At 45.9% G+C, this 26,310-nt stretch overlaps 1 protein-coding gene across 8 annotated transcripts in view; it reads right to left on the bottom strand.

Annotated features, from left to right (window-relative positions):
* The window catches only part of RREB1 (ras responsive element binding protein 1), a 200,202-nt gene that overhangs the window by 62,786 nt on the left and 111,106 nt on the right, over positions 1–26,310 (bottom strand). For all 8 annotated transcript variants that reach the window (XM_073005637.1, XM_007973781.3, XM_007973777.3 and 5 more), the window contains exons 2-5: positions 13,132–13,250; positions 8,083–8,203; positions 7,238–7,450; positions 1,580–1,669 (exon numbers count right to left, since the gene is read on the bottom strand). In XM_073005637.1, coding sequence (XP_072861738.1) covers positions 1,580–1,669; positions 7,238–7,408 — 261 coding nt within the window. In that variant the 5' untranslated portion in view covers positions 7,409–7,450; positions 8,083–8,203; positions 13,132–13,250. The remainder of the gene's footprint in view (positions 1–1,579; positions 1,670–7,237; positions 7,451–8,082; positions 8,204–13,131; positions 13,251–26,310) is intronic.

Raw genomic sequence — 26,310 nt, 5'->3', positions numbered from 1 at the left:
ATTTTGTATGATCTTCCTCCATTCCCACATTGTTTTGAAAACTATTTCTACTGAAAGGCTCAGAAGAGCCTTCCCAGGTCTTTCTTTGAATCACATACAGATTCACTGACCACATATATTAACTCCTATGAGCCGAAGGACTCTCAACAGCGAAGGAAATATGTCCTCCCATTAAAAGAGTCGATGTCCCTTCTTCAAATTTGATGACTCAGGCCTGCCGTCAGAGAAAGAGAACTGAAACCTGCACAGGGCAGTTTCAGCCTCTGAAAGACGGTAAAAAGGAACATTTCTATTCAAACCCCAGTCACTTTAGTGACCTGATGTTATTCAGTACTATGTCATGATTATACTAGGTCATCAATCCTTCACTGTTCTACACTCATCAACATTTTGTCATGAATTGGCCATAGCAGAAGGAGGAGGATAAATCTTATAATAAAGGAGAAAAGCCAAAAAACACCCCAAGCTGAGTAGATTTCCTTCTGTGTGATATACATTTACACTAAGGAACAGGGTCGCAGCTATGATCTCATTATGTTGTAAGGGATTTGGTTCATACCGACAAGCAACATACAATGAAAGGTCCTTTAACTTGATGTTTGTTCAAATTTAAAAGGGGATTTTAGGCCGCGCGCTGTGGCTCACGCCTGTAATCCCAGTACTTTGGGAGGCCAAGGCAGGCGGATCATGAGGTCAGGAGTTTGAGACCAGCCTGGCCAATGTGGCGAAACCACATCTCTACTAAAAATTTTTAAAAATTGGCTGGGCGTGGTGGCGGGTGCCTGTAATCCCAGCTACTTGGGAAGCTAAGGCAGGAGAATCATTTGAACCCAGGAGGCAGAGGTTGCAGTGAGCCGAGATCATGCCACTGCACTCCAGCCTCGGTGACAGAGCAAGACTCTGTCTCCCCCCCGCCCAAAAAAAGGGTGATTTTATTTTATTTTATTTTATGTATTTATTTATTATGAGACAGAGTCCTGGTCTGTCAACCAGGCTAGAGTGCAGTGGCGCAATATTGGGTCACTGCAACCTCTGCTGCCGGGTTTTCAAGTGATTCTCCTGCCTCAGCCTCCCAAGTAACTGGGATTACGGGTGTGTGCCACCATGCCCAGCTAATTTTTGCATTTTTGGTAGAGACAGGTTGGTCAGGTTGGTCTGGACCATGTTGGCCAGGCTGGTCTCAAACGCCTGACCTCAAGTGATCCGCCCATCTGGGCCTCCCAAAATGTTGTGATTACAGGCGTGGGCCACTGCACCTAGCCAAAAGGGAATTCTGCGTTGACCTAGGACTTTGTCACAGGAATATGCACATATAAAAGTCATTTCATAACCACCTCCCAAAATTATTTAAAATACTAAATTTAAATTAGGCACAGCTATAACTCATCCATTAAAATCCAATTACCCTGCCCTCTGTTTAGGAAGAATAATTTAAATCAAAAATAGGCTGGTCCGAAGGTCGTGAGTTACCTCAACTGACTGCCCACAGTGAGTGTTTAACTCCTTGTTCTACTCTTTCCCCTCTTCTCACTACTGCACTTGACATAAAAAAAAAAAAAAAAGAACAGAGGGAGTCTACCTGGCGAATGTGCATGGTCAGCTGGTGCTGGGTAGTGCAAATCTTCTCACACAGGGGGCAGTTATAGGAAGACTTCTCCTCTTTCGTTTCCTAAAAAGAAAGATTAAAAGGGAAGATAAATTTCAAATCACAGTCAATGAGTGCCTTTCCTTTCTGTAATAAGCACTTGTGTCTATGTAGCTGAGAGCATGGGCTCCAGAACCTGCCCAGGTATGAGCTTGTGCAAGTCACTGCTCTGTCTGCCTCAGTTTCCTCATTTGAAAAATGGGAAAAACAGTACCACACCATGCTGTGATGCAGGTTAAAGTAACACACACCAAGCACTAGAACAGTGCTGGGATCATAGTAAGTACTCAATAAATACTAGCATTCTAATTACACAGACACCACTTCATCATCCGTGATGGTGGAAAATTAAGCACTGACTCACGGAAGAGCTAGAAAGGAATACATTTCTCCCCAAGTCCAACCTGGGCTATTTTCCAACAGGTTTCAAGGTCTCCAAGAACACATGAGAGATAATAAGGTTCTCATCAGAAGAGCCCACCTTACCAAGAGGGTTGCCCTCAGTGCCTAGCTGTGCACCCAGTGGGCATGCTGTGATTCCTCTGCCCACTGCTAGCACCTGCTTAATGCTGCTCATAAATAATCAACAAAAACATCACACAGAAAATTGCTGTCCTCATCACGACAACTTTGATAGGAATGCCAACCCAAATTGAAGACTTCCACAGGTGAAAAAAGAACCAGTTCACTACTTGGTGAGGGGGCTCCTTTTATGCTCCCTCAGAATGCACAGGTCAAGCAGTATGTTTTGCCTTTTTCAGAAAAAGCCAATGTCGTTCACTAACCCTATGCTACAGATCCTCTTTCCAAACAATTCACGCAGAGTTCTAGGCTGTGTGCATCATTGCCTCCTCACCCTCACAGTCCCTAAGCACCACGGGTTCCTGTCTACATGCCCAAAACTAACTGGACCCATGCTTGGATGCCTCTCTCAGTAATTTGGAGTTGCGGTGCTCAAGAGATTTCTGAAGATCAGCAGAATCACCTGGGGGGCTTTTTCTATGCATTTAACCAGATTCTGGACATGCCACATCAGAGTCATTGGCAGACTGGGGTTGGGGGGAGTAGAACCCCAGAAATCTGTTTGTCTCACAAGCTCCCCAGATGACGGTGACATGTGCCCAGGTTTGAGGATGGCTAAATTACTAAGTTGGGTGATTATGAGCACTTGAATTGAAAGTTCATGGAGAGGTATAGCTGAACCCAAGGAGGCTTGCACCTGGGCAAGCTCAAGTCAGGAGAAAGCAGTGTGGAAGATGTCAGTGCTAATCCAAAGGGATGGAGGGCACTGTCCCTAGGGCTGGATGCTCTGTCTAGGCTCTGGGTCATTTCCTATCCTCGGGCATCTTTCAATAGACCTCTTTTTACTTGCATTCATTTGAATGAGTTTCTGCTCCTTGCAAATAACACCAATTATTGAGCACTTACACAGAACTATCAGGGTTTTTTCACAACCACTAATAGACAAGCATTATTACAGATCCCATTTTCTGAACGAGGAAACTGGGGTACACAGAGGCAAGTAACGTGCCGCAAGTCAGAGAACTATTAAGTGGTAGGCATAGCATTAAAACCCAGGTCAGCTGCTCCACAGTCCATGCCCTAAACCACTACGCTATATAAAAGTCTGACCAAAAGAACGATTAACCCCAAGGCACAGAAAGGAAACACTCTTGTGGTTGCTTATGAGAGATGATGAAAATAAAAGTCACCCTGAAGACTATAAAAACAAATGGCGCCATAAACCAGACAGGTGGAATGAAGGCATGAGGATGTCTAGCTCACAGCCACCTTCTCTCTCACTCCTCTTCAAGGACAAACAAGTCTCATTCTGAGCAATAGGAACTCATTTTTTTTTTTTTTTAATGGAGTCTCACTCTGTTGCCCGGAGTGGAGTGCAGTGGCACGATTGTGGCTCACTGCAACCTCCGCCTTCCGGGTTCAAGCGATTCTCCTGCCTCAACCTCCCAAGTAGCTGGGACTACAGGTGTGTGCTACCACGCCCAGCTAATTTTTGTATTTTTAGTAGAGACAGGGTTTTGCCATGTTGGCCGGGCTGGTCTTGAACTCTCAACCTCAGGTGAGCCACCTGCCTCAGTTTCCCCAAGTGCTGGGATTACAGGCATCAGCCACTGTGCCTGGCCAAAACTTTTTCCTAATCTATGGAATTGGGTCTGAGAATTAGGTATGCTCCACATTTTCTCACTCTCAAAAGGAATTAAGAATACGGATTCTACAAAACACGAACATCCTAGAAACTGTGGGAAAAAAAAATTCCCGTTCTTACTCATTTATCATACTTCTAGTTTGGAACTTTCTGAGGTATAATGGGGGAAGGGGGTATCACACTTTCTCAGCCCAGTTCTACAACTGTAGTCGGAGTAGAGCTGGCCAAGGACCCCCAGCTTGGGGGGAGGCGTGTGGGGAGAAACGAAAGCAACAGCAACAAAATAAGATTTAACAAGGAGGGATATCTCACAGCCAGGCCAAAAGTTGGGGATGAGTTCCATCTCTGGGATATTGTTGTCAAATTAGTAGATAGGCAATTTTATATATATAAAATTTCTTAAGTCACCAATAGGATATAAATACTTTTTTTTTTTTTTTAAGGCCTCCAAGTGACCAGCCATGGGGAGACAATGTTTTTTTAAAAATCCTCTTGCATTCACCTTGCAATAGACAGCAGGCACACCGTGTGGCTGGTAGGGTTGACTTGTGTTGACTCTGGGGTGACTCATGAACTGACACCCCAACCTCTGAGGCTGGCAGTGCTGTGCTGCCAGCCATCATACAGGTCCACAAAAGCCAAGTTACCTGGGAGGAGGTCTACAGACCTAGATATAATCTTTTAAAACTAACCAGGTCAAGCATGGTGGCTCACACCTGTAATCCCAGCACTTTGGGAGGCTGAGGTGGGAGGATCGCTTGAGCCCAGGAGTTTGAGACCAGCCTGGGCAACACAGTGAAACCTTGTCTCTACAAAAAGTTTTTTTATAATTTAAAAAAATAAGCAAAGCCAGATATCACAGTAATTAAGGCAGCTTATACACATTAGCTGTATAGTTTGTGAAACTAGGAATCAACCATGCTCTGGTGAGAAATAGAGATTCTGTCTCTATTTAAAAAAATAATAATAATAATAATAAAATGAACCTCCAAGAAAAGAAAGCACTGTGATACTGGAAGAGAGGCCCTTCCAGAGAATTTTGTTTTTGTTTTTTATAAGACATGGGGTCTCATAATATTGCCCAGGCTGGCCTTGAACCCCTGGGCTCAAGCAATCTTCCCACCTCCGCCTCCCAAGTAGCAGGGATTAGAGACATGACACCACGCCCAGCACCCTAATGGAGAATTTTGAATCCAGTTATTGCAGTCATGCTGGTGGAAGGAGCACACCTCCTGAGTTGAAGGATAAAATTAGCAGCTAATGTGATAACGAACCATTCCATAACGAAACAATCTGGCACCCATGTCAGCATCCGGCTGTGGCTAATCTCTCCTGGAACTCTAAGCTCACATCGATGGGACTTTCCCGGGCTCCCTCTCTCAGCCCTCCCTGTCTAGTCCACAGGTAAGGAGCCTGCTTCCTTCTTCCCCATACTCTCTCCCCACTGACTTTTGTCTTTTGGATTTGGGAGGCCGAGACGGGTGGATCACGAGGTCAGGAGATCGAGACCATCCTGGCTAACACGGTGAAACCCCGTCTCTACTAAAAAATACAAAAAACTAGCCAGGCGAGGTGGCGGGCGCCTGTAGTCCCAGCTACTCGGGAGGCTGAGGCAGGAGAATGGCGTAAACCCAGAAGGCGGAGCTTGCAGTGAGCTGAGATCTGGCCACTGCACTCCAGCCTGGGCGACAGAGCGAGACTCCGTCTCAAAAAAAAAAAAAAAAAAAAAAAAAAAAAAAGAACTATATTTACCAGGCTACCTCTAGCCAGAACCTCCATTTCAAAAGCAAACTCAGGATACCAGATCCCTGGAGAAGAAGGGAGGGGGATGAAAGGTGGCCCTGCCCCACCTGCACAGTTGCCTCCTCACACCTGAAGAGGCAGCCTCCAGTTAGCATGCAAACGTGGGGGGTGCTGTGGGCATCCTCCAGGGCCCTAACCACAGTCTCTAATCTGGAGGCTGGACTTGGGACAACTTGGAGCTATTTGAGGAAAAGCTCTTCCTATTACTTCACTTGTTCCTGGTAGAGCAGAAGGATGAGGATGACAACCTTGTCTGTCTTATTCTTCCCCAAATGCCTGGCACCTGGTACAGTAGCTAGCTGGATATAGGAACTGGGTACATATTGTCCAACGGGTTGATGGATGGAGAGATGGATAGATGGACCGTTACATGAGAGTGGAAATAAACCTTTTCTTCTCAGAGCTAGCGCTCCTTCTTGACTCAGGCCACAGTCATACAGGCTGAGTATTTTCTCAGGCACCCATAGGAAGAGAGGCACAAGGAGAAAAGGAAAAAAAAAGAGAGAAAGGAATCAATGTTCCAACGCTAAAACATCACTGAACTCTGCCAGGTCCCCATCCCTCAGCAAGGTGTGGAGAAACGCATCCTCCCCCACACTGCTGGCAGGGTTTGGGGCTGGTACAACTTTTCTTGTAGGGAAAGTTGTATCAAAAGCTTTAATTAAGGCTCTACTTCTAAGAATTTATAGAAAACCATCATATTAATACTCAGAGAATTCTGTGTAAGGACAGCCACAGTAGGATTATTTATAAAAAAGAAAATTAGTTCACAAAAGCCCAGCAGGTTTGCTTTCTCATCCATCTCTGGTTCCTAGACAAATGCAAGACCTCCTTCTCTCCAAGGATTTAGTATAGCCTCATTAAATCAGTTAAACCAAACTTAAACACGAGGAAGTCAATTCGTATTACATGGATCCAGAGATGAAATGAGAAGTATTCACTCTCTGCCTCCTTCCTCCACCTACCCTCTGTTCAAGAATATGTTGCCAAGATAGCAACACGTTTTCAAGGAAATGTCCCATTTGTACACTGAAGATTCATTTCCCAGTAGAGAAGACATTAACTTTCATAACAGCATTAACCCTTCTCAATTCCACCTATTTACTTTACCATGTTCTCCTGATCTGATGCCCAATGAAAATTCAAGATGACTAAACAGCATCTTAAGTGGAATTATCTGAAGCCAAATTCTGTGCTTTTTCAAGGATAGAAAGCTAAACAGCAGCCCCAGCACAGGCAGTACTTATTTGCTTTCTAATCTGAAGACACTTAAAAATAGCCAGCTGTGTGAATGAGGAAACAAACCACATCACAGCAGAGAAATCAGTCACATTCCCTGCGACGGCCATCACATGAAGAAAGGTTGAGTTAAAATCCAATGGTGGGGCCAAAAATAAAGGCACTTCCACCAACACCGACACCACAGCAAAGAAAACTTTCTCCACAAAAGGAAACTAACACAAGTCATGAAAATTTTGCTCTTGAAAAATGATTAAGGCCTCTGGGTATATCCGTTTTATTCCATATTCTTCCAAGGTTTTATCATAGGAAACTGGGAAACATCTCCCAATATTCTCACGGACTGAACCCACCAGAGGTCACCACCAGGTGTGAACACTTACCTGGTTCCTTCTGCCAATCCGATTTGGTCCTGGAGGCTTCGAGGGGGACTTGATGCCCTGGGGGCTCCCGCCATTCTCTGTGACCTTCCCTACACTCATGACCGCCGACATCATGGTGTTGATGGAAGACAGGTCTGAACCTTCCAAGCCAACAGGCGAACTTGACGTCATTGGGACAGGGGTTTAAGCTTCTAAGAAGCCTCTGCCATAAAACTGAAAATTGGAAATTGCTGATGTGATCATGGGGAAGTTTAGGCTTCTGTCATTGCCAGGGGGCACTGGCCATGGCTACTCTAATTGTAACTCAGGTCAAAAACATCCAACACTGTCTTTCTCCAGTTAAAGGCCACATTCACTCCCAGAATGATGGAAGCTTTCATCTAAACCAAGTCTCGGCACACCAAGGACTAAGTAACCTTGCTTCCTTTCTGAGTGTGCACTACCAACAGGACTCAAACTCATAAGAGGCAGGTTTCTTTACCTTTCCTAATCTGGGTTAGGCAGAAGTGGGAAAGGCCAAGCTAACAATTACAAAGCCCAGAAAGCTACCACCCTGCCAGCACCCTCCTAAGAACCTAGACTCATTTACTACTACATAAATGTTCTAGACCTAAAACTAGTGATGAGAAACACTGGGTTTCATTAAACTCCACTGCTGCAATACAGTGATTTTGATGGGGAACCTGAATTTTATAAGAGATTTGAGAAGCCAACACCATCAGAGTTACAAACAAATTTCAAATTGACATATAAAAGCCTGTTTCTTAAAAAAATATATATAAAGCAGGTAACATACCCTAGAAAATGGAAAGAAGACCCCCCCCCCCCACCACACTGCTGATTACCTCCATTTTCTGACCCAATTGATAGACTATGAAACTTCCCCCTGCTGTAGCTATCATTCACATGGAGTAGTAAATGAGTCTGTGTTGACCTCTTTTCTTCTCTTGGTAGTACTCGTTGACACTGGAAGGGAAGCAAAGGTCCAAAGTGAACATCTTTTCACTTAGTGAAGAAAAAACTGTTATCATTTATTTGCTTAGACCACTATATTCACAACACTGCAAGGAGTACAAATGAGAGGCAACGTCTGCCTTTCTTCCAAAACCACATTCTGTAGCTGTTTCTCAACCTTATCTTAACCCCTACAGTACTGCCTGTTATGCACACTCCCAATAGCCAAAAGGACTCTGCAGTAAAATTTCACTTTCTGAAGCTCATATTTATACCCATACATCATATTTTCTTTCATACTGTGCCTCAGTCCTTTGCAAGAATGCTCAGGCTCCACTTGACCCATCTCATGCCTTTACCTAAAAGTAACCAAAGACACAACAGTTCAGGCATTCACTAAAGGCTGAGTTTAAACCCTCTCAGGACAGACCTAAAAGAAACCTGGTGACATGAAAAGAATAACCAAAGGGAAAACTATGGCCCAGGGCCGTGTCACAATTTACTTCTTCAAGCCATGTGTGTTCCTTGCAACTAGAACTATTATGGCTACAGGTCCAGTCAGTAGGTAGGAAGTCTACGCTTCCCTCATTTTATCTAGGAGGATATTCTTTAGCTGAAGCCCTACCATAAGGTAGTAGGGTATTAATATCCTATTATCTCACAATGTGTGCTAATAAATTATGTAAGTCCACAACAGCAGCTGAAGATCAAGCTCATCATCTCAGCTGTAAAGAGAATGTGTAGGAACAACATAAGAAAGAATATGATTTCTCATGGCTTCCTCCTCCAACTTTAGGGGATATGACCCAGCATATCAGAAATGGTACCACCCAGAGCAGTTATAAACATGCGGTACCAGCCTAAATTCTTACCAAACGGGCAAAAGGGAATCTTAGGGAAAGTATTTGTCTTGTAAAGAGACAAGATGTGCCTTCCTTGTTAACAGACATTTTGAAGATGTGAATCAAATGATTTTCCAACTGGTAGGTAAAAGGACTAACTGCAGAAACACACAATTTGAGACTATGGATCCAGCCTCTTGCCCCCATCTTTCTCCATAAAGAGAGGAAAGCTACAGCCAAAAAAAATCTACACTCTCATCTTTCCATGACCTTTCCCCATACCAGCAGACCCCTTAAATTTTTGAAGAATTGTGCTTCAGGCCGGACACAGTTGCTCACAACTGTAATCTCAGCACTTCGGGAGGCCAAGGTGGGAGGATCACTCGAGCCCAGGAGTTCGAGACCAGCCTAGGCAACACAGCAAGGCCCTATCTCTACAGATGATTTTTAAAAATTAGAAAAAAAAAAAAAGAACTGTGCTTCAAACTTCCTGTTTTTAACTGTCTTTGAAGGTTTACTTTGGGCAATTTCTCTACAGGGAAAAAACACGTAGACACAAAGTGCACACTAGTGTGTGCACATACTTTTTTCTTAATGGACTAGTAAAAAGAGAGTCATCAGTTCCCTAGAGTTTTTGTAATCAATCACGTAATTACGTACTTGATTCATAAATGGATACCTTCAATACTGAATTCACCTCCTTCTTTTAAATATGTATATCTCCCTCATAATTTTAATGTACAGAAAATTATAACATAACTAACTAGAAATCTAGAAATCTATCTTTCCTGTAATTGTCACAAACTTTCCACCAATTTATACTATGAGTTTTGAAGATGATCTTGCTTTTGTCACATTACTACATTTAGAAAAGAGGGCTACTCCCAGCTACTTCAGAGGCTGAGGCGGAAGGGTGGCTTGAGCCCAGGAGTTCAAGTAAGAACTTGAACAAAACAGCAAGACCCCATCTCAAATTGTAAAACCAAAAACAAACAAACAAACAACAAAATCTGTGTGTGTGTGTGTGTGTATGTCTGTGTAAAAAAAGAAAAGAAAAATGTGGTAGAGTTTGCTCAAGTCTGGGAACAGGTTAAACACCTTTAAGACTAAACGTAAAATTTTAAGTTATTAAAAAAAAATTCTAATTATATCATTGAATAAGGGAAGAAACTGGAGAGGAGGGAAATAAGAAGTAAACTGACAAAAACATATTCACTAAACAGAGCCAAATTGCCAGTAAGAATTATTCTCAGTCATGTTATCAAAGATACATTCTTGCAAACTACCTAAGTGTCTTAAATACAGAAAGCCTAGCAACAGTCAGTATAGTCAATCAATGTAAGGGCTGAATTGCAAAAGCTCGTCCCACTTGAAAAGGAGAAAAGCCTTGTTGTTTCCCATTTTGTCTGGGCAGGAAAATATTTGCTAAATGTATTTCTTCCTTGGGGATAAAGTATAAAGTGTGACACTACCCACTGATGACACCGAGATCACTTACATTTACTTCCTTTTCCTATTTTAAGTAAATAGCAATTAAAAAAAGAGAGACTCTTATCTCTAATCTCAAAGCGTAATTAATAAAATGAAACTCCCAGCTACACTGTTTGAAAGAAAGAAAAGAGTCATTGGCCTCATCCCTGAGAATTTGTTCCAGAAGCAACCAACAACCAGCCCCTTGGGCTGTGACAAGATTGTACTTCAGTTTGTTCTTATGTCTTCTATTTGAGTTCTTCCTTCAGGACCACAGAGCAGGGCAGAAGGGGAAGAAGATGGTGCACGGCACAATGGAGCTCATTGTTCTGTTAGAAAAAACCCACCATAACATGTGGGCTCTTCTACATGATCATCTAACCAGAGCAAGCTGGCCAGTATTAGTTGGTCCTATCTACCCTATAACCACATCCTGGACAATTTTCGAACAATAGCTCAAACTAACCAACCTAAACCCTCTGATACTCAATCTCAGGGAATAAAAGATCATTTCTAACATTTTTATGGTCTATTCACGAAGCATTTTTTTCTTTCTGGATATTTACAATCCTAGACTTTTCATTCTTTCCTCTGTAACATTTCTTCTCTCTGACATCATCCCAGTATTAATAATAATATATGTTATTATAATAAAATAAGGCCAGGTGTGGTGGCTCACACCTGTAATCCCAGCACTTTGGAAGGCTGAGGTGGGAGGACGGCGTGAGCCCAGGAATTTGAGACAAGCCTAGGAAACACAGCAAGACCCCATCTATACAAAATAAAAATCAGCTGGGGGCGGGCACAGTGGCTCACACCTGTAATCCCAGCACTTTGGGAGGCCAGGGTGGGCAGATCACCTAAGGTCAGGAGTTCGAGATCAGCCTGGCTAACCTGGCAAAACCCCATCCCTACTAAAACTATAAAAATTAGCCTGGCGTAGTGGCACATGCCTGTAATCCCAGCTACTCAGGAGGCTGAGATAGGAGAATCGCTTGAACCCAGGAGGCAGAGGTTGCAGTGAGCTGAGATGGCCCCATTACACTCCAGCCTGGGTGACAGAGCAGGACTCCATCAAGAAAGACAAGAAAGAAAGAAAGGAAGACAGAAAGACAGACAGACAGAAAGAAAGACAGACAGAAAGAAGAAAGAAGAGAGGAAGAGAAGAGAAGAGAAGAGAAGAGAAGAGAAGAGAAGAGAAGAGAAGAGAAGAGAAGAGAAGGGAAGGGAAGAGAAGAGAAGGGAAGAGAAGAGAAGAGAAGGGAAGAGAAGGGAAGAGAAGAGAAGGGAAGAGAAGGGAAGAGAAGAGAAGAGAAGAGAAGGGAAGGGAAGAGAAGGGAAGAGAAGGGAAGGGAAGAGAAGGGAAGAGAAGGGAAGAGAAGGGAAGAGAAGAGAAGGGAAGGGAAGAGAAGGGAAGAGAAGGGAAGAGAAGAGAAGAGAAGAGAAGAGAAGAGAAGAGAAGGGAAGGGAAGGGAAGGGAAGGGAAGGGAAGGGAAGGGAAGGGAAGGGAAGGGAAGGGAAGAGAAGAGAAGAGAAGAGAAGAGAAGAGAAGAGAAGAGAAGAGAAGAGAAGAGAAGAGAAGAGAAGAGAGGAGAGGAGAGGAGAGGAGAAGAGAAGAGAAGAGAAGGGAAGGGAAGAGAAGGGAAGAGAAGGGAAGGGAAGGGAGGGGGAGAAGAGGGAGGAGGGAGGGGGAAGAGAAGCCGGGTGTGGCAGCATTGTGTCATATAGTCCCAGATACTTGGGAGGCCAAGTGGGAAGATCACAGGAGCCCAGGAGTTCAAAGCTGCAGTGAGCAATGATCACACCATTGCATTCCAGCCTGGGCGACAGAGTGAGACCCTGTCTCTTAAAAATAAGTATCACTGGTCATATTCTAATATAATCTATTCCAACTGGAATCGGAAAGCACTGGGAAGCCAGATGAAGTTCCCAAGTCATAGATATGATCAACATTACCAAGCAGATGAACCTGGTGTTCCAGTTTTTAACACACATGGTCTGGATTTGGAGGGGAGAGAGGGAAAGAAAAGAAAAAAAAAAAAAAACCGAGATGTCCAAAGTGTTGCTTCCTGAGACAAACCCTTGGCACCCTTTCTCATCCCACATTTCAGGCCCATCAGATCAAGAACTAACAAGTTATAGTTATAATTTCTTTCCCTTTTTTTTTTTTTTTTTTTTTTTTTTGTGAGACAGTCTCACTCTATTGACCAGGTTGGAGTGCAGTGGCACTATCTCAGCTCACCACAACCTCTGCCTCCCAGGTTCAAGCGATTCTCGTGCCTCAGCCTCCTGAGTAGCTGGGATTTCAGGCACACGCCACCACGCCTGGCTAATTTTTTGTATTTTTAATAGAGATGGGGTTTCGCCATGTTGGCCAGGCTGGTCTCAAATGCCTGGCCTCAAGTGATCTGCCCGCCTCAGCCTCCTAAAGTGCTGGAATTATAGGTGTCAGCCACTGTGCCTGGCCTAGTTACAATTTCAACATGATTTTGCATCAAAGCCTCAGGAGGACCCGGAAAGGGGGACGACAATTAAAAGGGAAGTGGGGCGGGTAGGAGGGGAGGGCATGGGAAGACTCGACGTTCAGCATTATTGTGACTCACTGAGAGTCAAAACCACTTCACTAACCTGTTTTATTTGTGTTATCAAGTTGCCCTCCTTACTGGGGGGCTGAACCTGGCTGGGCCCAAAGGTGGGCAGGGTCACACCTCAGAGCCACCACTCCTGGAGCGCACAGTCGGAGCAACCTACAAAAACAAGAAAAGATGATGTTAAAAGAGGGTTAAGATCAGAAATGGTTCTCTGCTCAACATCACCGGGAGTCACAAATTAGGACTAGAAAACATTTCCCATCCCTTGCCTGCGATTACAAGCCAGCTGCTAGGAGCCAGGCTGATTCCATCCAGAGTTGTCCCATCAACATCCAAGTAAGAGCTTGGAGCTGAGTGTGCCTTGAACAGACAAGGACACCCCTCTCCCCTAGCCACATTCCAGCAATGTCAAGGGCAGCATAATGTGAGAATGGCTCGGACCACTGGCTCCCCGGTGGAGGTGGAGCTTCGTGCATCCTAATGGCATGTTCACAGCAGACACCTACAGACTGCCAGTTTAACAAGAAGAGAAAAGCAAGGCAGCAATTAGTGATATCAGAAACAGAGGGGGGAAAAAAAAGACAGTCGAAGAAATTAAGGAATATACAACTAGCAATGGCTCATGCCTGTAATCCCAGCACTTTGGGAGGCCAAAACTGGGCAGATCGTTTAGCTCAGGAGTTCAAGACCAGCCTGGGCAACATGGTGAAACCCTGTCCCTATAAAAAAACACAAAGATTAGCTGGGTGTGGTGGCAGTGCCTGTGGTCCCAGCTACTCTGGAACTGAGGTGGGAGGACAGCTTCAGCCCAGGAGGCAGAGGTTGCAGTGAGTTGAGATTGCACCACTGCACTCCAGCCTGGGCAACAGAGCCAGACTTTGTCTCAAAAAATAAAGAAGAAGAAATATACAACTGAACAGTGCCTTAAAGTAGAGGAGAGATGATTACATCCTCTTGCAGGTGTGAGAAGAAAGTGTTGCTAACACACGTCAAATAGGACCAAATGCAGACCTTCTCCTTCTGTGGGGAAGATGCAGAAACCGTCTCAAATTACACATGTCCTTCAAAAGTTTGAGCAAGTCTGCTCCGGGGTGTCAAGGACTTCAAAGCCCTGTGCTAGGAGAAAATTGGAATGCAGCATTTCCCAGAGCTACAGCATGTGGCCACATTCTCTGCTCTCAACACAGCCTCCCTCAGCTAAGGTGAAGAGCACAAAACTGGGAGAAAACTCAGAGGTAAAATAAACCCCACACGGACAACGCCGGGGGAGAAACAACTGCTTGGCATATTTTCTCACTTTTATTTCCCTTCTGGAGCTTCTAGAGACAAGCTGCCCATCTGTGCCACACAGCTGTCACCACGAACCTCAGTACTAACCCACAGGGGCGCACCCTGTCCCACAGAAGGGGAGAGACCCTCAAACTGAACATTATGCCCCCCACCCCACTGAAAAAATGCACATACTCTATACTCAACATTTTCATTCAGTACCAGGAGGGTCAGGGACCCTAGAAACCCACCCAGGGACAGCAGGGTAGAATCCCTGTTTTGCGTGATATATGACCTGCCCTCTTGTAAACTATGAATCAAGTCCATTTTATTAAAAATACCCATGGAGTTTTCAGAAATGCACAAACATCCTTTCAGACTATCTTCACCCATCTAAGGTGAAATTAAATATTGCCTTTTTTTTTTTAAAGCAAAGTTATTGTTCTTTTTTCTTATTTTAATTAATGACAAATTTTATTAGGAACAAAGCCTGGACAGGAATAGCCCTTTGGTTTTTTTCTAGAAACTGCCAAGATCTTCAAATAAATAGCATGAGCCATAGTTTTACTCATAATTAATAAAAACACACTTCAAAATAAAAAGATATAACAAAAATTTTTAAAAAATAAATAGGCCAGGCGCGGGGGCTCACGTCTATAATCCCAGCACTTAGGGAGGCTGAGGCAGGTGGATCACCTGAGGACAGGAGTTCATGACCAGCCTAGCCAACATGGCAAAACCCCATCTCTACTAAAAATACAAAAATTAGCTGAACATCATGGCGCACGCCTGCAATCCCAGCTACTTGGGAGACTGAGGCAGGAGAATCACTTGAACCCGGGAGGCGGAGGTTACAGTGAGCCGAGATTGCGCCTCTGCACTCCAGCCTGGAGGACAGAGTGAGAATCCGTCTCCAAAAAAACACATAAACACAATAAACACACTTCAGAGTCAGAACAAGTGTCTGGAATTAAAACCTTCTAGCATATAGCTAAGACTTTCATTAAAATTTACACCTGCTACTTCCCCTTCATTCCATTTTATTTCCCTTCATTTTAAAAAGACATCTCAAAAAAAGGTCCACCGAGTAGCTTCTGGGAAGCCACAGGATAGCAAGGGGGAGAGGACGGTTTTAAAGAAAGAGGGCTAGGCTGAGAGTCTTGACCTTGAAACACCCAGCTCCTTGCCCTTGGGTGTAAATGATTTGAATATTGAGAATGGCTTGCAATATAAAGCCAGAGTTCACTAGGCTGTTTGTTTTGGGTTCTATTAGGCCTGAGGGAGTTGCAGAGCTTGAAGAGTGGAAAAGTACAAAAGAGTTATTAGAAGAAACTTTGAGATACCCCTTAGCTCCACCAACAGTGCCTCAGAAAAAAAAAAAAGTAAAAGAAAGACTAGTAGCACCCTAAAGATGACTCCCGTAGGTGAAATGTGACAGAAAGGCTGGATCTGGTTGTTGGTGGAGGCTGCTAAATTTCTGGATTTGCACTCCCACAAGATTTATGCAAAGCCAATGGAGGCAGGAGGACTAAGAGAGGGCGGAAGTCCCTCTGTGGGGGGAGGGAAAGGCCAGCCCCCAAGCCCCGGGGGAGATAAGGGACAATGCTATGTAAAGCCAGAAACAGATTAAGGGGCAGGTCTCCAGGTCTAAGGAGATAGCAATGAAAAGATGAAAGATAAGGGCTGCATCCCAGCTTCTGAAAAACCGGAGGGTTTCTGTCCTTTTTTTTTTTTTTTTTTTTTTTTTTTTTTGAGATGTAGTCTCACTCTGTCGCCAAGGCTGCAGCGCAGTGGCACAATCTGCAACCTCTGCCTCCCTGGTTCAGGCGATTCTTGTGCCTCAAGCCTCCCGGGTAGCTGGGATTACAGGTGTGTGCGCCACCACGCCCAGCTAACTTTAGTTTTTGCATTTTTAGCCGAGACTAAAATTGGGTTTTTAGGGTTTCGCCATGTTGCCCAGGCTGGTCTTGAACTCCTGGCCTCAAGTGATCCACCCATCTCAGCCTCCCAAAGTGCTGGGATTATAGGCAAAAACCTGAAGTGTTTTTTTTTCCCCATGTTTTTGAGATAGTCTGATTCTGCCACCCAGGATGGAGTGCAGTGACGTGATCTTGGCTCACTGCAACCTCCGCCTCCTGGGTTCAAGTGATTCTCATATCTCAGGCGTGCACCACCATGCCCAGCTAATTTTTGTATTTTTAATAGAGACAGGGTTTCGCCATGTTTGCCAGGGTGGTCTCAAACTCCTGACCTAAGGTGATCCAACCACCTTGGCTTCACAAAGTATTGGGATTACAGGCATGAGCCACCGTGCCTAGCCTCCTCAGGGTTCTTGAAGTGAAATCTAAACTCTGACCTAAGGCCCCCGGGAAATGTGGAATAAGTTTAGATGCCTAGGATGATGGTTGAGGCCCTGAAAAAAAAATGTACCCACAGATGACAGAACAGTGGGTTTTACAACACTTGACCAGGAGGGGCGCAGTGCAGAGCCTCCACAACGCCCACAAATACTTAGGATGGCTGATGCATGCTGTGTAAGAGCCTAGTTAACCAGTTCAGGCCAACCCAGGACAGGCTAAAAGTTTGAGTTAACAGTTCAGACACTAAAATGGTCTGAGCCAGGAGGGAGCTTGACAAATAGCAAAGGCATCTCTTGAATGACGGGCCGAGTCTTGGCTAGGCTGGGGACAGAATCAAACCAGGCTAAATGTTCCACAAGGGCCATGCCTGTTCTGCCTGCAAAGCTCGGGGCAAAACAGTCCTTCTCACCACCTCACATGTGCTCTGAAGGCTGAGACAGCTGTGATGACGGCTTTGAGTTCCAGAAAGTTGATGTGTTTCTTGGCTTAGGGTCCAGGCTATGCCTTGGATAGGGCGGCAACCCACGAAAGTCACCCCCCCCACCGCCACCTCCATCGCCAACCCGTGGCTGGCACAGGCTTTGGTAAGACAGGAGCCTTAGCGTGTCACACAGCGCCTCTCAGCATCTAAGCAGGCCCCTACACCATGGGGCACCGGGAGCTGCTTCAGCCAACTCCGATCTTCTCTTCCTGGGTGAGAAGGGACTCCTAAGAGATTGGGGGGAGCTGGGCGTGGTGGCTCACGCCTACAATCCCAGCACTTTGGGACGGAGAGGCAGGAGAATCACTTGAGGTTAGGAGTTCAAGACCAGCCTGGGAAACACAAAACCCATCTCTGATAAAGAAAAAAAAAAAAAAGAGGTGAGCGGGGGATGTATCCCTTGGCACATTCAAGACAAAAGTGCAGAGGTGAAGGGGGGCAGCAAACTTGGGACCCAAGATATATGTCAGCCTCCTCTTTGGGTGTCTTCTGAGCTCCAGAACATTCTTATACTCTCATCCTCTGAAGACTACAGCAAGCCAGGCACAGTGGCTCATGCCTCTAATCCCACCACTTTGGGAGGCCGAGTGGGAAGATCACTTAAGACCAGGAGTTTGAGACCAGCTTGGGCAATGAAGTGAAACCACATCTCTACCAGAAATTCAAATATTAGGCAGGTATAGTAGCACCCTCCTGCAGTCCCAGCTACTTGGGAGGCTGAGGCAGGAGGATTGCATGAGCCCAGGAGTTCGAAGCTGCACTGAGCTAGAATGATGCCACCGTACTCAAGCCTGGTCAACAGGGCAAGACTCTATCTCAAAAACAACAACAACAACAACAACAAGAAGACTAATCGTCAGGCTCTTTAACCTGCCATTCAATGGTCTCCATGCTCTGGCCTCAGTCTACCTTCTGGCCCCGTTGCACACCAGTCCCCATGGTTACCCTCTCTGCTCAGTTCCTTGCCCCAGAATATCTGCCTGCACTCCTCTCCTGAGCCCATCCCTCACGGCCATGTCCCACATGACTCCCACTGACCCATGGCTCTTGGTTCCAAATTCCAGGACACACTTACCTCTAATTCTGCCATCAAAATCATGGCTAACAATTTTTGAGCACCACGTGCCACACGCATTGTCTCATTTAATCCTCATAACAACAACCATGAGGATTGCTCCCACTGTACAGCCATAAAAACAAAGGTTGAGAAACAAACACTTGTCTCCAAGATCCTAGAGCTGCTGCGTGGTAGAACAATGTAATAAATCCAGTTTCGGACCTCTGTTAAATTTCTTCTGGAAAAGTGTGTGACTCCTGGCCCATGGCTGGAGAGCACAGGTGCGCTCCCTTAGTCACATTCTCTGACTTCTAGTAATCTCACTCTGCATCACTGCTGCCCTTCCAGATGCTCAGCACCTGGCTTTCCATTTCCGTCCCGGTCAAGGCAGGAAGGAGGAGTGCTCTCCTCCCCCTTCACCTCTGCCTTCCTCTCCCTGGCAGGAGGCAAAACTGGACTTCCACCTCAGTCTAAAAGGTTCGCTGCAGCGGGCTAGAGTTTGGAAACACTACGCTTGCTCTGCAAAGTGATCGGACACTTCACATTCTATACCCTTGTGTTCTAGAAGCAGCCAAGCAAGGTAGGCTCTGCCTGAATCCTGAACAGTCCAGTCCTATCTGATGAGCTGACCTTGCAGAGAAGATCCACCAACACAATGCAGGGAGAAATTAACTACTACAGACCCTCCACCAAACCCCAAGGGCAGAAGCATCCAGCCCTTTATTGGAAATGCAAATTCTCAGTCTCACCCCAGACCTACTGAGTCAGAAACCCTCTGGGGGCTGGTGCAGCAGTGTAAGTTTCTGAGTTAACAGCTTTCTAGAGGCTTCCATCCAGCCCTGAGAACCAGCTCATGAAGAAGCCCAGGATCTCCCTGAAAACCTTCCTTCAGTGAAGATTTGGGAGAAGCTGCTTGGCTTATCATACACCTCCAGAGCAAAAACCAAGGCCCTGGATCAGAGACAAAGATCCCCATTTCTAACTCTGGCTTTAACTACCACAACAAAAAATAATGATAAATAAGGGATAGGGAGGAATGAATCTACGCAGGGCTTCCTCAGGAACAAAAACACATCAGAGGTAGGCTTCAGACAGGCAAGGCCAGCCTGCAGTGCATGGCTGAAAAGCCACACGGGCCTGGGCCTTCAAGCAGCCCTGGACCCTAAAAGCCTCTCTCCAGCAAATAGCAGTTGCCAAAGCCTGTGCTACTTCCCAAAAAGCTCCTTGGAGGGGGTTGTGGAATCACCTCCAAACCTGAGCCCTTCAGCCAGGATTCCTGGTGGCCCCGGGTACTCTCGCTCGCCTCTCTGCTGCTCCCAGGCAGTGAGGAGTGAGCAACAGGGGGCAGGTGACGGGAGAACAGTTAGGGAGATGACTTCAAGGGGAGACACGCAGCCCTGAGGTTCCCTCTTACAGCCTTAGAAAATGCTGTCTACTACAGTTTGTCTCTTAATGGGACCAGAGAGTGGAGGAAGAAAAATCAGAGGTCATTCTCACAGGCCAGGGTGTCTGCTCCTTACTCTGACTAGGTTTCAGATGCTCTGCTGGTCTTGACCTGGAGCATTTTATTAGAAATAACACAAGCTACTGATGCTCCTTTTCAAAAGCAATGTCGGTTGTTCTGAGGTAAAGGAAAACTTCAATATTTTGTAAAGTGTGGAGGAGGGAGCAGCTTAGTGCAGAGTAATAGGTTCCATGCAGGAAGCAGCTTCTCTTAAAAATCACTTGGACATTTAAATTACTACATTACATACAACTTCAGCAGGGAGGCACACGTTGACTGGGAAGACAGAGTCCCTGCCTACCAAACTTATCTATGTCAGTCAGATTGAGTATTTAAAACATGAACCATGGGAGAGCTGGGGAGATTCTCTGGACAATGCCAGATAAAACCATCCTGTGATACCCCATTCATCTTCCTGCACCTCTCTGCAAGGCTCTGTGCTTCTTTAAGGGAAGGAAATGGGGCACAGTCGCAATGATAAGCTTTCTTGCTAGTACATGAGGACTATGAAGAAGCTGACTCCACTTCTTGCAGCTCTTCTCCAGGGAGCAAGTCTTCCTGTCAGGATCGAACTACTGCCAGATTTGCAAGGCCAAGACACAGCTGCTAAATGGCAGCCATTTGTCACACAGCACCCTGCTCCCCTGGGAGGGGACACAGCAGCCCTCGGCGCTCAGCTGTGGGAAGAGTTGAGTCCCTGGCCCTTTCCCCAAAAAAGCCAGACTTTTCCTAAACATTGTTTTTCAGCCTGCCTGCCAGGACCTGGTATTTCATCACTTTCTTGCCTAACTTAGCAGAAACGTGTATCATCCTCTACACGGGGTGGCCAAGGTGGGCTATGCTCTAATAAGGAAGCACCTATGCTGGACCACAGGGGTGGAGGGCCCACAGGGCACCCTCACCTACCCCTAGGGCAGGGCAGGGTCTCCTGGGCCAAGGTTAAAGATGACTCTGCAGGGGATTAAGTTGAGCAGCTCCCCTGCCCTGTCCCACCCTAAGATCTGCTTTCCTGGCTTATCAGGTACAAGAAAGGGTAGGGAGAGGCCTCCCTAACCCACCTTGGTTGAGGAATTTGAAAACAGAAAAGAATGTTGCTGTAAATAACAGAAAACGGGATTCAACTCAGAGTATACTGGAAATCTAATGTGCATCCAATTTTATTTTTTCCAGACACCCCTTCCCCGATAACCTGGGGCACTGGTACTTGCAACACAAACTCCATGCTAGAAATCTGCTAGGCACTTTACATATATTTAATCCTCCCCCAAATCTTGGAAGGTAATGATTAGGCTGTTTGCTAGATATAGCACAGCTTTTAAAGGGCAGAGCCAGGAGTCTAGCCTGGGATTGTCCGACTCCAAAAATCTCGTACTTTCCACTGTACCACCAGAAGGGTCTTTGAAAAACCATTCAGAGAAGGGTCATTAGCAAGCTAGAGGACTGGGAAACCAAGTCAAGGGGAAACCTGGCAATGGCTAACAGAATGAAGACAAGAGCCAGCTACAAAAGCTACAGGACTGGTGCGTGGAAGAAGGGCACGCTCATTGCACGGGTCCACCATGGAAGGAATGAGGCACAAACAAGCAACTCTGGAGCATCACAATTCTTTAAACCAGAGTTTTTAACTAAGCCCTCAGATGGATAGAGGCCAGATAAGATAATGAGCTCGCTGTCCCCAGGAGTCTTCAAGCAGAGGGTAGGTAACCCTCTGCTTGAAGGTTAATAAAAAGCAAACAAAAAATCCCAGTCCAGCAATGGGTGGGAGACCAGGTTAGAAGACTCTTCTGACTTTCAGATTCCGCACTTCTAAGGGGACAATCTATTTTGCATAACACTTGTCCTCTCTGCATAATACCTTAAGATTCCAAAAGCATGCGCAAGAATAAATAATTACAGTATAACTTAAAAAGTACTTGACATGGGGAACCTTTTTTTTTTTTTTTCCAGACGGAGTCTCACTGTGTCACCCAGGCTGGAATGCAGTGGCGTGATTTTAGCTCACTGCAACCTCTGCCTCCTGGGTTCAAGTGATTCTCCTGCCTCAGCGTCCTGAGTAGCAGGGATTACAGGCGTGCACCACCACACCTGGCTAATTTTGTATTTTTAGTAAAGGTGGGGTTTCACCGTGTTGGCCAGGCTGGTCTCAAACTCCTGAACTCAAGTGATCCTCCCGCCTCGGCCTCCCAAAGTGTTGCGAACACAGGTGTGAGCCACTGTGCTCAGCCTGACACGAGGAGTCTTAAATCTTGGCCTGGAAACTCAGCTTGCCATCAATGGAGCCACCAAACTCTGAGCCTCAGTTCTCCCGGCTGGAAAATGAAGCTGGTAACACTGCCCTCCTTATCTTACAATATAGATTCAATGGAGTGCTTATTAAAATACTTAACAAACATTGTGATATCCTCCAGCGTGTGAGCTATTGCTGCTACACTGTTTATCCTCCAACATTCCAGGCAGTCCCTGGCCTGATTCTCCCAACTCCTCAATTCACCCATCTGCTTCCCCTATTGGATTGCCAAAGCTCTGAAGGCAGGAGCTCAGCTTGACAGTCTTCTAAAAAAATTCCTGTCCCCGGCCGGGTGCGGTGGCTCACGCCTGTAATCCCAGCACTTTGGGAGGCCGAGGCAGATGGATTGCCTAAGGTCAGAAGTTCGAGACCAGCCTGGCCAACATTATGAAACCCCATCTCTACTAAAAATACAAAAAATTAGCTGGGTGTGGTGGCAGGTACCTGTAATCCCAGCTACTCGGGAGGCTGAGGCAGAAGAATTGCTTGAACCCGGGAGGCAGAGGTTGCAGTGAACCAAGATCGTGCCATTGCACTCCAGCCTAGGCAACAAGTGCGAAACTCCATCTCCAAAAAAAAAAAAAAAAAAAAAAAAAAAAAAAGAATTCCTGTCCCAGCCCACAAGTTGGACAATTTAAAAGAATTTGGCTTTTCCCAAATGCAATCCCCTGGACAATGAGAACAGCTGCTGACACAGTTGCCATGCTATATGGCCACCAGGAAATAAAAACCCCTCTGACTTCAGTTGCTGCTGAAACCAATCCTGGTCAGCTTCACGTCTGGTTAATTACAGAAGTACACACTACTGGCTCCCAAGAAGGATGCAGCTCTTTCTTCCCTACATTCACCAAGCTTCTTCTCTTCCAACTAACTGCAGCACCTGAATACAGCATGGCTGACACCGTGACACTGTATGGTAGAAATGGGAGTGTTCTGGACACATCTCTGAAGTGAATCTAAGTATATTCAGTCACATTTCCAGCTTCTGGTTAAGAAGCTAGGGTAAAGTTCAGTAGCAGTTTGCATCGAGTTTTAGGCAATATCCTGCAACTCTTTCACAGGCCCTGAGGTCGCGGGACTGGCCTTTCTGACATGCTCAGGGAAAGGGTGCAGCAGCAACAGGATTCTCCACTTTGCCCCAGAGGACGAGCTGCAAGCTAAGCAATCCCAGGGCAGGTGGTTTACCTTAAATCTGGGCTTCGAATTCCCAGGATTCAGGATGACACTCCTTAGAAAACCAAAATGACTTGTGGAGGATAAAAGTGTTTGAAATGCTTCTCCCCTAACAGCTTAGCTTAGAGAAGGCAGTGGAAGGAGGAGATCACATCTTTCCTCGCCCACTGGAAAAGTGGTCAGCTGTGGTCAAAATTTCACAGTGCGTAATCAGACATTACAGACCGTCAGCTGGGAATGACTGTGTGCGGTGAAGTGACCATGCCCAGATCCCAGGAGCTGGATGGGCTGCCCTCTATGCTATATCACAGAAAACCTTCTATCCCCTCACCCCCAAATTCGCCTCTAAGAAAAGTATTTACTACTGTGCATATGAAGGAAAACAAATGCTCTGAGATACACGTGGTTGATAAGTGTTTATCGCAAGCTAGCCAACCAAAAACAGTGGCAAGCAAATGGGTTTTCTTAAAGTAAACTGAGCAAACCAAAAATGACTAGCAGGCAGGATGGGCCTTTTCGGAAAGCCCATGTACAGCTGGGAGAGGAGGTGGCATGTTCCTGGACCAGCAGAAGCACCTTGGAAGGAGGGGGCCAGGGACAGGGGCTGGCAGTGGGGGTGGGGAGTGGGGATTAATGCAGTCCTGGAGGAAGTGGGAGGCACACAGGCTCTCCAGGCGGTGATTAGTTCACAACAACTGCACTCCCTGGGGGGTCTAATTGCACAAAGGGCCACCCCCTCCACAGCCCAGCGGGACCTGAAACAAGCATCATGTCCCCGAAGCACACTTGTTCATTTGCTTTGGATTGAGCTCACACAGGGGAATGAACATACCCAGGCTCTTAAGTGTGGGTTCACATTTACAAGCCCCACCTTTGCAAGCCCCCAAACTCCCCCCAAATGTTACGAAGAACAGGAAGGAAAACTGAAAAGGAAAGACAGACACCAGCAGACGGTCTCTTCCTTCAAACTCTTTCATACCTGGACAATAATTGGGCCAACACCAGAAGTACAACTAAGAGGAGACGCGCACACTTCAGAGAAGCATAGCTGCCCTGCCTGCTCATCTGCTCAGTCCAAGGACAGCTGGACACGTCCACCCAGTCCCCATGGGTCAGGCACACTTCAACACGGAAAATCTCTGTAGCACTCAGATATGAAAATCCAAGCTGATGCCCATTTAACCTAAGCAGTATGTAATGGGAACATTCTCAATCAAAAGCCTACCTCTACCATATTTTCATGACATGAAATTGTTTTGGCATACTTGTGAAACCAAGTCCTGCTTCTCAGAATTCTTCAACACACTTGTAATCATAAAAATGAGGCATGCCTTGCTCACCACGCTTAATTTACTTGAATGCATGTGACAAAGGCACCTTCATGCTGTTTAAAAAGAACATCCCTACTCTTTCCTTTTATCTTCCCTTAACAGTTTGCTATCCAGTGATAGGAGGGGCCTAGCCTCCAACAGTCCACACTTTTATCTCCTGCTGACCACAGGAAGGCAAGGGCTGGACTTCCTGCAGCTCGCCTAGAGGGGCTGTTTGAGTTGTTTAAAATACTTGCCTCCAGAGCCTCTTGGAACAATGCCCAAGCAACACCTACCCGGCATCCATTGCAGCTCCAACTCTAACAGCCTTCAAGTCCAACGGATAGCACTCCTTGTGCCTCTGTGTGGGAGAGGCCAACGCTTCCAAGAAGACAACTTACTTTCAGGGCTCACTTAGATATTTGCTTTCTGTCTGAAGCAAACACAAGAGCTATCTTCATCAAAGTCCAGAAACCCCAGAAGGTAGTTACAGTAGCTCAAGTTAAATGCAGTTTACACTACTATTCTTAAAATAATTCAGTAGCATTTAATAGTATCCTTTAACCACTGGAACTAAAAGCAGAACACCATGTCCTTGCACAAGCAAATGGCCTGAAATACACTGGACCCCTCAGCTGTGGAGCGAGGCCAGGCCGTGGTCTTTGACGTTCCTCCCAGCCCTAACTCTGCCTGAGATTTGACTCTGTGGGGATGTCTAGGTGTTTTTAGGTTCAGACTCAAAAGCACTTCCATACCTGTCACTTAGAGCTTTGTTGTGAATATCCAGGACTCAGTATAGCAGCAAAATCCACTCTTTTTTGCATCAATCAAGAGGGTTGTGAGGCTGTGCGTGTCACTTATTGGATGGGATGCCCTGAGGGAATTCACACACCAGTGTATAGAATTCCTGACTCCCTGCCATCCAAGGGTAGGAGTTCCATTTTCTTGGCACCCCATCAGCATATGTGAGGTTAATGTATTCAGAAAAGGACGAAATCAGACATTTACCACAGTCGCCCTGGAGTTCCTTTCTGGGATACAAAAGATCTTCCTGAAATCAATTAAGGAAAGGAGAAATTTCCTTGCCCAAATACCTACCATTGAACCCCTAACAGTCACACAGGTAAGAGAGCCGGGTTGGGAGAAGGAGATGGGCAATGGGGAGTGGTGATAGTAGGTAGGGAAGGCCAGGGAGAAAAGGGTGGGAGGTGAGGAACAGAAGCCAGCTTACAGAATGAGTCCACAATCTGAATTTCTGTGCCAACTCTCCAGAACAGGGCCAGTATTTTTTAGGATCTTTTTTTTTATGAGTCTAGATAATAGATGAGTCAGACAGGGCATGTGCAGCGACCAGAGGAACTGTGCTGTCCCCACACAGAACTTAGAACGGTGCCTCTATGTGGCCCCTCTCCTATAGTCACAGGACCCAGCCCCGACAGCGGCCCAAGGGAGAACAGGAGCCAGCTGACTGGCTCAACCCCACTGGCCAAACAGCAAGTACTCTTCGGCATCCTCAATTTCCTCCCAGCCATGAAGTCAGGAACAACCTGTACAGACAAAGAAAATAGAAAACTTGCGAAACAATGGCGTCTACCATGCTCACTGGATATGCCTGAGGAAACTTTTTCAAAGTCCTTGAAGATGCTTCATTATAATTCTGCAAAGAAAATGCAGTCACCGCAGTCAACTATACCCAGGCACACACATGTTCACACAAACCCAATTTCATGCTCTGCCAGCCCCACAACTAAAATGCTGAAGTGCCGGGGGCGGTG

The sequence above is a fragment of the Chlorocebus sabaeus genome, chromosome 17, assembly GCF_047675955.1.
Source record: "Chlorocebus sabaeus isolate Y175 chromosome 17, mChlSab1.0.hap1, whole genome shotgun sequence".
In the NCBI taxonomy this organism is placed as follows: domain Eukaryota; kingdom Metazoa; phylum Chordata; class Mammalia; order Primates; family Cercopithecidae; genus Chlorocebus; species Chlorocebus sabaeus.
This window is presented reverse-complemented; position numbering and strand designations above follow the sequence as displayed.